The sequence below is a fragment of the Martes martes genome (assembly GCF_963455335.1).
Source record: "Martes martes genome assembly, chromosome: 15".
Taxonomy (NCBI): Eukaryota; Metazoa; Chordata; class Mammalia; order Carnivora; family Mustelidae; genus Martes; species Martes martes.
This window is the reverse complement of record NC_137903.1, coordinates 61835279-61847655: the sequence shown is the minus strand read 5'-3', so window position 1 is coordinate 61847655 and position 12377 is coordinate 61835279. Positions and strand designations below refer to the sequence as shown.

Here is a 12377-nt window from a genome sequence, read left to right as displayed (position 1 = left end):
CCCAGAGTTCTGGGATCCGAGTCCTGCATCGGGCTCCCAGCTCCATGGAGAGTCTGCTTCTCCCTCTGACCTCCCCTCTCATGCTCTCTCTCACTGTCTCTCAAATAAATAAATAAAAACTTTAACAAAAAAAGAAAAAGCAAGAGTATTACCTTACAAGATGCCATGCATGCACCTAAATGCATTTTTCTTTATTTTCATAGGTATGTAGGATTTTGTATGAAATTTGTAAATATGTTACTCTCTCATGGGATCAAGCCTATTCTTGTGTTTGATGGATGTACTTTACCTTCTAAAAAGGAAGTAGAAAACTCTAGAAGAGAGTAAGTTGATTCTCTATTCACTCTCTAATTGCGTTAAGGTATGATGCTGTAGTATGTATACCAATTGTTTTAAGTTTTAATTTGTTGAGGCTGCTTTATAGCCTAGTACTTGAACAAATTTCTTTAAATGTTTCATGTGTGCTGGAAAGGAATGTGTATTCTCCAGTTATTAAGAGGAAGATTGTATATCGTCCAGTCAGTCAAGCTTATTGATTATCGTGCTCAAATCTGTATCTTTCTGTTTTGTGTCATAAATTACCAAGAAAAGTATGTTAAAATTTGGTACTGGATTTGTCATTTACCTTATAGTTCTGTCCACTTTTTGTTTTGTTTATTTTGAAGCGATTTTATTGGTTGCATTCAAGTTTAGAATTAGTTACATTTTTGTGGTAACTGAAACAAAAAAGAGTAGTGACTCTTTTAATCTCTAGTTATGTTTTTTTTTCTCTAAAGTCTATTCTGTCTGATATTAGCATACCCGTAAGTTTTCTGTTTCTACTTTTTTTTTCTTTATTCACCTTTACTACATTCATACTACACTACTGTATTTTTATTTATTCAGCTTTACTGCATCATTGGTTTTTTAGGTTTGCCACTTAAAAAGAGCACATTACTCTGTGTGTGTGTGTGTGTGTGTGTGTGTGTGTGTGTGTGTGTGTGTGTTTTAAGATTTATTTGAGAGAACATGTGTACTTGAGTGGGGGGAGAGAAGCAGAGGGAGGCACAGCGAGAGAGGGAACACAAGCCGGGGGAGTGGGAGAGGGAGCAGCAGTCTTCCCGCTGAGCAGGAAGCCTTATAGTAGGCTTGATCCTAGGACCCTGGGATCATGACCTGAGCCAAAGGCAGACACTTAACCGAGCCACCCAGGCGCCCCTGGAGGCTCTGATTCTTAAAGCCAGAACTTTAAAAATTTCATTTACAAAGGTGTATCTGAAATTGTCTGAGCCCACATTCTATTACAAATATACAGTTCACTAAATATACTCTTAATAAAAAGTTAGTAGGTTTTAGGTTAGTTCTAAAAGGATGGGTGAGAGTCTCAAGCTAGTATAGCTAAGGGACTAACCCAAACCAGATCCCTTCTGGGTATCCCACACCACGTTCTTAATTCTAATTGCAGATTACTATTTTCTCTTGCTAAGCTCAAAAACAACAAAACAAAAAAACCCCAGTTACAACTGTATATCTCTGACCCATGAACTCTTTTTGTCTGTGTAGAATCAGCTTTCCCTGTGCCATTGAGAGAGGCACTTAAAGTCCTTTTCTCCAGGTCTCTTCCCGTCTGTGGAGCCCAGTCTAAAAGTGGAACTAGAGAATGTGCGTGTTTGTGTGTACACACACTTACTTAAAGATCAAAACCTCGTGGGTTCTGACTGATTCTTCTGGTTCAGACCCACGGCTGTGGTGCATCTTTATCTCCTTTCTTCCATACTGAGAACCTTATTTTCAAGGGCACAGGGGGGATGAAGTTACAGTATCTAATAATGACTCATTTGTCTTATCCCAAAATAAGTATTTTGTTACACTCAACAGTAGATTCAGAATAAAATACTGATACTACCATTACCAATACGATTATTGAAAACAGTTAAAATGTCTTTCTTCCTCTCTCTTTTCCTACTTTAAAATTTGTACTATATTGTCAGAATGTGTGCTGTCACTGTCTCCCTGTTTAACCGTATTTAGTATTGGTTCTACAGATTACCACATTCTTGATTGTTATAGACAGTTCTTATGCAGATGTTACTTTGGGTTTTTCTGAAATTAGTTCTAGTAGATCCCACAAGCTCACAGGAAGTATTTCTCAAGTTCTTCGTATGTTGATAACTGGACATCTTTATGCTTGAAAGTTCGTTTTGATGGTGTGAAAGCCTTGAGTCACATTTTCTTAAGTGTCTTAGTTACTCCATTTTCTTTTGACATAAAGCATTTCTGTGGAAGTCTGAGGATAAGCTTGTGTACGTGTGTATTATAAATCCCTTGTGTTCCTTTTACCTGTATGCCCAGAAGATGTGGGTTCATGTTCTCTGGGACCTGGTAAAGACTATCAGATGAATCACACTCCCGCCCAGGAAAATTTCTTGAATTACCCTTTTATTATGGTTTCTTGAGTCAGCCTCTTGATTTTTTTTTTCCCCTTGCAGAAGACGACAAGCCAATCTTCTTAAGGGAAAGCAGCTTCTTCGTGAGGGCAAAGTCTCAGAAGCCAGAGAATGTTTTACCCGTTCTGTCAATATCACACATGTGATGGCCCACAAAGTTATTAAAGTAAGCCAAATGAGAAAGCCAAAGTAGCATGGCTAAGTTCATCAAAACTAATTATGAGTCGTTTACTGATGGGGGAGCAAGAAAGCGAAGGGAGGGAGATTATTCTAGGCCTAACTTCAAGGAAGTGCCGATCTCAGGAGGAAGAGAGCAGCGTCTTTCCACAGAGCGGAGGAGTCCAACCGTCTCCAAGGGAGAGATCCTAAGGACTAAGGGATGCCCTCCCTTTTAGGTATTTGGGCTCGGTGGGCACCTTCTTCTGCAGAGATGGAAGGGATGGTTCTTGGAGGGCCAGTCTCACCCCGCTGCTGTGTAGTCGTCAACACTTACCACGTCCACTCCTGATGGCCATGGGATCTGTCAGACCAGCCTCAGTGGCTCAGGACCTCTCAGACCCCTCGTCTCCTCAGCCTTCTTCTGCGTGGAAGCTTCTTACCACCGTAGATCTTTGCGTGGCCGGCAGCCCCGGCCCTCAGGTCCCCTGTTTTAGGCCTCTGTTCAAATGGCTTAGTAAACATGGGGAAATAAATACAGTGATGTGTAGTTTTATCAAAACAGTGTAGTATAGACTTTTGTAGTCTGAAAAGAAAATGTTGTTTTTATGGGGAAAATATATTCAGAGCTCCAAACAAATGTCCTGTAAGCTTTCGGAGCATAGGCATCTTAAGATGCAAGCTTTCTACTGTTTGAAAGAATTAACTTTCTGGCTTGTAATTGTTTTTCTCCCTCTGAATATATAGCAGTATTTTCTCCTATTAATTGATTTTTTTTAAAAAGACGGCTATATGATTGTGGCATTGTGGCTGTATGATTAGTTCAATATATACTAGGCCTAGGAGTAGAAAAACTTAGGCCGAAGGAAATGATTTCTGAAAATAACACGAGCAAGTACATGTGGGCTGGTGACGAGATGGGAAGTTGTCGAGTGCTTTCTAGACGCTGTGCTGGAGATTGACTCCGACCTTCTCTGGCAGGCTGCTCGGTCCCAGGGAGTAGACTGTCTCGTGGCTCCGTACGAAGCAGATGCGCAGCTGGCCTATCTTAACAAAGCTGGTATTGTACAAGCTATAATCACAGAGGACTCTGACCTCCTCGCTTTCGGCTGTAAAAAGGTACTTGACTCCCAGCTACTATTTGCTGCTTTTCTGTGCAGTTGGCAGTGGTGTAAAGTGAGGAAATAAGGTTTTTCCTCTCCAGGAATCACTATTTTATTTAATACTTGCCGTTAATGTCTACTTACAATGCTAATAATTATTTTATTTAAAATGAAGGTTTTGCTGCTTGACATTTGTGTAATATGGACACTTTTTCAGAATAAGCCCTTAAGGTTAGAAGGTTTTGTTGTTGTTTTATCCAAGTTCTTCAGTAAAGAGTAGACTTTTTTTTCTTAAGATTTTTATTTATTTGCTTGACAGAGATCACAAGTAAGGCAGAGAGGCAGGCGGGGGGGTGGGGGGGGAAGCAGGCTCCCTGATGAGCAGAGAGCCTGAGGCAGGGCTTGATCCCAGGATCCTGAGATCATGACCTGAGCCGAAGGCAGAGGCTCAACCCACTGAGCCACCCAGGCACCCCAGGCTTATTCTTATTTTTGGTATAACTTATATGCTTTACATTTTTCAATTAGGTGAGTTAAATAACTTATCCAAACAGATGCTTTGCAGTTAGAATTATGTATAAAACTCTTTAATGGAAAATGTTATCGTGATATTGTAACGGGGAAATTAAGATACAAAACCACAAAATGATCTCATTTTTGTTACTGCCAATGTTGTTTATGTCATCTGTATATTTCATAGACGACTAGAAGGATCTGTCAAAGGGTTAATGCTGGGTGACAGAGAGAGATGAGAGATGTCAGGCAACTTCTGTTTTCTTCTTCCTGAATCTCCGTGTTCTCCGAATTTTCTACGATGAACATGTATTACTTTAAGGATAAGGAAAAGGGATTTTTGTATGAGTTGCTGTTTGATTGCCATGACAACCCTGGGTGTCAGTCGGAGGTACGAGCTGCAGAAAGGGCATTCTTTCTCCCAGAGTCAGAACAAGGGAGTCCCGGCAGGCGACCTTCTCTGTCGTCCTCTGTGCTTCAGTTTAGTTTATTTTCAGATTTCACACTAATTATCTGGCTTGCCTATCTCTCTTCTCTCCCTCAGTGCGATGATAAAGAACAGAAAAAAATTCTTATGAATATCACAGTGGATTAGATAATGAAACATTAAAATGAGCCTTATAGGTGTTAAAAATTTCCCTTCCTTTTGAAGGTGATTTTAAAAATGGATCAGTTTGGAAATGGACTAGAGATTGACCAGGCACGGCTAGGCATGTGCAAACAGCTTGGGGACGTGTTCACGGAGGAGAAATTCCGCTATATGTGCATTCTCTCCGGCTGTGACTACCTCTCCTCGCTGCGTGGGATCGGCTTAGCAAAGGCCTGCAAAGTGCTAAGACTAGCCAATAATCCAGACATCGTGAAGGTAAGAGTGAGTCACCCACTGTCCTGTTGAATTTCTGGAGCATTTTTTACATCAGAGGTGAACCCTTCAGAATATAAATTTTAAATATTTTCTCCTGTCAATAACCCATATTGTGTCATCAAAAGGACAAAATGACTAAAACACTAGAATTTTGTTTTTGGCAACTTTTTAAAATGAAGACCAATATCAAGAGATTTAAGAGCAAAATGTCCTACGTAGAATTAATGTTAAAATGTGTAGTCTTCTCATTTTTGTGCTATTCTCTGCAGTAGTGGTTCTCAAATTTTTTGGTATCGGGATCCCTTTGCACTCGAAGCTCTTGGTGGCAAAATTTTTGTTAAATGGGTTATAGCTGTTGATATTTACTGAATCAAATTCAAACATAAAATGTTGGCTATTTTAAAGCTAATAATAAATTCGTTACATGTTAGCATATGTAGTATATTTTAATGAAAAGTAGCCCTGTCTTCTGAAAAGGTGAAAATTATGACAGGAATTGCACATTTATGTGAATCTCTTTCACATGGCTCGATAGAAGACCGCTGGGTTTCTTCTCTACTTCCTCTGACGCAGTAGCACGTGTCCCATGTCCTCCGGAAAACTGAGGCTCCTGCGTCACCGCGCTGTCGCTTCTCTGATATCTTTACCTTCGAAAAGAAAAAAAAAACTAGCATATGTTGAAGAAGCTCATTTTGCCACGGAGCCGCTCTCTGCCCGGGTAATCCTCAGGAGAGGTGGCGGCAGAGCCTGGAAGGGAGCCGCGTGCACTGACCAGCGGTGGCTCCAGGGCCAGACTTCTGCTCTCCGGCTCTCCGCTTGAGTGTGTGAGGAAGTGTTTAAACCACTACCAGCTTTAATCATCCGTGACTCTAACCGAAGTTAGAATGTTGGCTTCATTTTTAATTCTCAGGTTTTGTATGTTTGTATTTTGCTTTTTGGATGAACGGGACTTTGAGGGATAGGAATGTGTCTTAATTTCACATCTGGGAATATAAACTGGGTGTGTAACTGACAGGTTCATCCTTTGGGTTAATTATAGAAAAATCAAGGAAAATGCTGTTACAGAGATAGTTTTTAGGGATATGAAATGGTAGAGGCTTTCAGTACAGATGTAATCAATAGATTTTGTGTCTCCTCAGCCTCCTCTAATGTGAACGACTTGATCTTGGTGACGCTGCATTCCCAATTCTGTATTTGCAGATAACTAGTAAATATTTTTACGTCCATTATTAGGTCATCAGGAAAATCGGACACTATCTTAAGATGAATATAATAGTACCAGAAGATTACATCAAAGGATTTATTCGAGCCAACAATACCTTCCTTTATCAGCTAGTTTTTGATCCCATCAAAAGGAAACTCCTCCCTCTGAATGCTTACGAAGACGACATTGATCCTGAAACACTAAGCTACGCTGGGCAGTATCCTTTCTGAACCAGAATAGTAGAATTGCACTTCCATATTTTTATGGTGATATTTTTAGTGAGGCATTCAATAAAAAGCCTACAAATTGTTATTGCCTTTTTTTTTAATATAGTGAAGCTTATGTTTTGTTCATTTTAGTTACCGTGCTGGTGAAAATTCAGAGCACCCTTTTTTTTATAAACCTGTGGCTCATCCATTATAATGTGCTCATTTCTTAGGATGCCTTGACAGAAACACACACGGAGTCAGTCGCTGAAGACACACATTCCAAAGGTGGCACTTCTTGGCCAGCAAGCTCCACTTCCCAGGAGGGCACTGCGGATGTGTGAGCACGCCAGTTGAGGATTCCCTAACTGTCTCCCTTGGAAGGAAGTCTGTGACTTGGGGCTTTGCTTCCAAAAATAGCCAGTCCCCGCAGTGACAATAGAATACACTTTTTTTTTTTTTTAATTTATTTATTTGACAGAGACACAGCAAGAGAGGGAACACAAGCAGGGAGAGTGGGAGAGGGAGAAGCAGGCTTCCCATTGAGCAGGGAGCCCAATGCAGGGCTCGATCCCAGACCCTGGGGCTATGACCTGAGCTGAAGGCAGTCGCTTAACCAACTGAGCCACACAGGCATCCCTAGAATACACTTTTCGATCTTATATGTTACTGTTCAGTTGTTAATAAAGGCATTTTTCCTTAATCTCACCAACCTAGGTATTTTGATGATTCCATAGCTCTTCAAATAGCCCTTGGAAATAAAGATATAAACACTTTTGAACAGATTGATGACTACAATCCAGACACTGCTATGGTAACATCTTAAGGACTGTTTTTTCTTTAAATGACTTCACCTTTATTTTATTTATTTTTATTTATTTATTTTGAAAGATTTTATTTATTTATTTGCCGGAGAGAGAGAGATCACGAATAGGCCAAGAGGCAGGCAGAGAGGGAGAAGCAGGCTCCCCGCTGAGCAGAGAGCCCGATGGCTGGGTCCCAGGACCCTGAGATCATGACCTGAGCCAGAGGCCACCCAGTGAGCCCACTGAGCCACCCAGGCACCCCATGACTTCACTTTTAAAGAGCACATTTTAGTTATGTCTCGGGAACTGTGACTGAAAGATTTTTAGTTAATTAGAGAGCATGAGCAGGGGGAGGAGCAGAGGGAGAGGGAAAAGCAGACTCCCTGCTGAGCAGGGAGCCTGATGCGGGGCTCGATCTTGGGACTCTTGAGATCATGACCCGAAGCTGAAGGCAGGTGCTTAACCAACTGAGCCTCTCTAGTGCCCAAGGAACTATGACTAAAGGCAAATCTTCATTTAGTATAAAGTAAGCATTTCTGTGTCCCAGAATGTGGAGTGTGTGTTTAAAACAACCTGATGCTAGAGAAATTATCTTTCTAAGAACATAGGTATATTGGTCAATTTCCTTAAATTAAGCAACCACATGGTCTATCACCAGGCCTTTAGACATGAACATTTTGTCTGAATCTACAAGCATTTGATGCCTTTCTTCTTGTCCCCCCCTTTCACCTCTGACATTTGGCGTAGTTGAAGGTTCAAACCTAGAAACACGGGACGTAAACGCTGTTTTCTTGCTCACTCACGAGCACTGCACAAATATTAGTGCACCGGCCCTGAGCTGTGTCTCTGAGCCCTTTCCTGTTCTGCTTTTTCCCAGGTGCATCTATCCCTCCTGACGCGCTCCCCCACCATTCTTTCCTTCCTCGGACTCTGCTCTTTTCTGCTCCTATGTATTCCTTAAGGAACTGCTGATGACTTTACCTTATTTATGCAGAGAACTTGCACCTCTTTAACCTGATCTCTAGTAACAGCCACATAGTTCTGAATGTTTCTTGGATCTGTACATAAGCGATTTCCTATAACTTTAAATCTGTCCACGGTCCAATCATTCCTGATCAGCTTTCCTTAGTGACGTTTCTCCTTTTCAGCACTTACTACTGCCTGAGTTGTGTTTCTGTAGTTTACTCTGAGATCCTTCCCAGCAGAATACAATTTTTATAAAGGCAAGGGCTTTGTGAACTTCACTGCTTTATTATGTTTGGCACGTCTATTTCTTGAAGGAGTGAATAGCAGTTACATGACCTCTGATTCTCCGACTAGAAAACTTGGAAACAAACTTGGGCTTCTCATTCCTTGCTAAGTCCTTTCGCTTCTTTTAGTTCTTCTGAGTGATGGTTTCTTCTTTCTCGTCACTCGAATTGGGTCATTTCTCCCTTTGCTCACTAGTTCAGTTCTTGACTGAGCATTTGTTAAGCACTATAACAAGCATAGGTTAGCTATTGCTCTGGAATAGAAAGAAAAATAAAATATAATTCTTTCTCAGGTGCTCATTGCCTAGGGGAGGGAGATGTGGTTATTTATATAGAAATGGAAATTTCTGTCATAGAGATGTATTCTAGGCTCCATGAAAAAAAGTGGGGATGGGGGGCATGTACATAACTTCACCTAAGGGAAGAATGCTTCATAGTAATAATAGCAAACATTTATTGGGCACTTACTACATTATAAATGCTGTTTTTTTTTTAAAGATTTTATTTATTTGAGAGAGAACATGCACAGGGCAAGGGGCAGAGGGACAAGCAGACTCCCCACTGAGTAGGGAGCACAATGCAGGGCTTCGTCCCAGGACCCTGAGGTCATGACCTGAGTCCAAGTCAGATACTCAACTGAGTGAGTCACCCAGGCGCCCCCATTCTCAGTGCTGTTCTCGGCAGCTTGCACACAGTCACTCATTTACTACTCAACAAGCCTGTGAGGTCAGCGCTATTATTTCCATTTTACAGAGGAGGAAATGAGAGAGGTTAGGTAACATGCCCAGATCACACATTTAATAAATAGGGGAGCTGTGATCCCAGGCCAAGCTCTCTCTCTGTCCTTGTAGGGAACCTGGTATCCTGGGTTTGCAAAGATCAGTGGGGATTTTCAGGATGAGATAGATGAGTGATTCCAGGCTGAAGCGATCAACGTGCACGGAGTAACGAGTAGCTGATTATGGCTGGCCCAAGAATGTCCCCGTGTTCACTATGTGAAGGAAGCAGAGTTCCTTGAGAAAGAAGACGAGGTGAGCCTGGAGAAGCTGGCCAGTGAGAAAGCAGTACCAGTTGAACGTTGAAAAGAAATCATTACCGTCATCTGAAACAAACCAGGCTAGCAAGAGAGCACAAATCCCTAAAGATCCTCGGAAAGAACCTTCTGTTCATCAGCTCAGATCATGGAAACCTTACACTCAGGTTGCTTTTTTCTCTTTTGTTTTCTCTTTCTAGCACTTCTCTCTTAATTAGGCGTTAGATTTCCTAGTCTTTGACTTTTTCTGTCTTATTCATGTCTGTCTGGTGTTTTCTCTGGGAAGTGTTTGCCTTCCACCTTTATACTCTCCAGCATAGTAGCCAGTAGCTACATGTGGCTATTTAAAATAATTCACATTGAATAATATTTAAATTTTATTTCTTCTGTTGCATTGGCCACCTTACGAGGGGCTAACCATATTGGGCAGTTCAGGACATTTCTGTCTTGCTGAAAATTCTGTTGAATTTTTTTCTACTATCATCTTCTTATCTAAGGTGCTTTCTTTAATTGTACTTTATAAAAGATTCTGTGTCATGGATTTCTCTGAGAATATCAATTACAATTTCCTGCACATGTTCTGTCTTTTGTATTCTCTGTTTGCTTTGAATTGGCTTTTTTTCAACTTGTTTTGGCCTTTTCTCTTTCGTGGTGAAGACTCTTCAACGTCTGAAGCTTCTTGTCTGGCTGTTCCTACTTGAGAGACGCTCCGAGCCACTGGAGATTTGTGTGAACAAGCCGGGCTTATAATCGTGGGCTTTACTCTTGGGTGATCTGGTTGCCAACAAGCTGGCTTGATTTTGTTTTCTCTGCACGGTTCCATTTTTCCAGAAAGGGGTCCTCCAGTTTCTACTTAGCACGGGTATACGCGGCAGTTTGCATTTTGAGAGGAGGTTCGCGAATGCGGGTTGGGGTGGGCCTTTTATTTGCTCTCTGTCTTTTTAGACAAATGGATTTTCCCATCTTCTGAGCTGCCTACTGTTTCTGGGTAGGTCAGGTGGAAGATAAGGGCCCAGAGGTCAAATAATCCTTGTCTTAGCCTCTCCCCCATGTGGGGCTTTCCTGGTACCCGGTGCCTTAAATCCCTGAACTTTTCTCACGATTGTGTAGGAGAGATTGATTCCCCTTTGGGACTCTTTTCTGCAGACACTTGGGCTTGACTCCCTGCTAAGTTCTTAAAATTTCTCTCTGTACCCTGTCTTTGCATGGTTTGGACCATACAGATACCTAATTTTACTGCAGATGGAATTTGTCTGCTTATTGTTTTTGGGAGATGGTAATCAAAGGAAGGGGACTGAAAAGTGTTTACTCTGCAATCTTCTTTACACATTTGACTTACTGCTATGATTATAATTTCATCAGGAATGATTCTTAAGTTAGCCCCTTTGCCTCAGAAACTCTGAAATAGTTGGTTGTGTTGAATATGTCTAGATATTAAGGAGAAAGTTATGGCTCACTAAGATGGCCATCCTTTTACAGAGAAATTTTTGTAGGAACCATTAATTGTACCAAACTAATTCTTTTTGTTTATCTAAAATTTAGTCTTCCCAGGCTGGTTTTCTACTTGCCTATTTTTTTTTTCCAGTAAAACCATCAGTGGAATCTAATGCCATGAGTTATTATGCTTAAGCTCTTTTTTATAAACTTTCACTCAAATATTCTAAATTACCTTCCTTGTTAATTCTCAGAGTATATCCTGAATAATATCACCTTGTTTTAATTTTTTTTTTTAATCCGTTCTTTAAGTGAGAGGCTTCGATTAAGATTCCAAGTGTAGGTGGGATTTTTGTTGAGTAGAATCATGCCCTAAGTACCAACATTTTTTATACCTTTGCTAATTTTTCCCATTGCCTCTCTGCCCTACTAGAATATCATTGATATCCTCTTAAGAGATCATTGTCATCCAAAATATGTTGTAATTTTGAATAACTTATATGAGCATTAAGAATGATTGCTTACCAGTGCTTACTGGCAATAACTAATTCTCAGAGAAGGTCTTATGCAAGACTCAGTGTCGATCCAACTAGTCTTCTGTTTGTTCATGTTGTCCACTAAAGATGGCACCAAATATGGGTCAAATAGAAACTAGAGTTTTAAATTAGATCATTTTAGGAGCGCCTGAGTGGCTTAGTCAGTCTGCCTTCCGCTCAGGTCACGCTTGGGTGTGTGCACTCACTCTGTCTCTCTCTCAAATAAGTAAAAAATCTTTAAGGGGCGCCTGGGTGGCTCAGTGGTTTAGGCCGCTGCCTTCGGCTCGGGTCATGATCTCGGGGTCCTGGGATCAAGTCCCGCGTCGGGCTCTCTGCTCGGCAGGGAGCCTGCTTCCCTCTCACTCTCTGTGCCTGCCTCTCTGTCTACTTGTGATCTCTCTCTGTCAAATAAATAAATAAAATCTTTAAAAAAAAATCTTTAAAAAATAAAAATAAATTAGATTGCTTTGGTTTAAATTCAATAAAGTTTTAGAGTTGGGATGGTTGCTTTTGCTTTAAATAAAATGTTTATGGTTTTGACCTTCAGGTGCTTTGTAAAGGGTGAGTGACTGTTTTGAGGCTTATTGCCAGATCCCTATTAAACTGGTGGCTATTGTGTCTTGAAATAATACTCACATTTTAAAAGTACTTTGTTCTGGCCATTTTTCTCCAAGTGTATTTTCATTTCTTGCACTGTTCATCTTTAGAACATTCACCTTTTATTTCTTAGAAATAAGCTAACAATTCACTTGACCTTCATTAGAAAAGAGACCCAGGAGTACAAGACACATTCAGTGGAAAAGTGTGTACCATCAAAGTAGAAAATGTTATTAGAGAAAAGACAT

General features: G+C 40.8%; 1 protein-coding gene across 1 annotated transcript in view; it reads left to right on the top strand.

Annotated features, from left to right (window-relative positions):
• The window catches only part of EXO1 (exonuclease 1), a 35515-nt gene that overhangs the window by 4664 nt on the left and 18474 nt on the right, over positions 1–12377 (top strand). Inside the window, exons 4-9 of the mRNA XM_080824002.1 lie at positions 204–323; positions 2469–2592; positions 3564–3701; positions 4851–5063; positions 6297–6484; positions 7191–7287. Coding sequence (XP_080680128.1) covers positions 204–323; positions 2469–2592; positions 3564–3701; positions 4851–5063; positions 6297–6484; positions 7191–7287 — 880 coding nt within the window. The remainder of the gene's footprint in view (positions 1–203; positions 324–2468; positions 2593–3563; positions 3702–4850; positions 5064–6296; positions 6485–7190; positions 7288–12377) is intronic.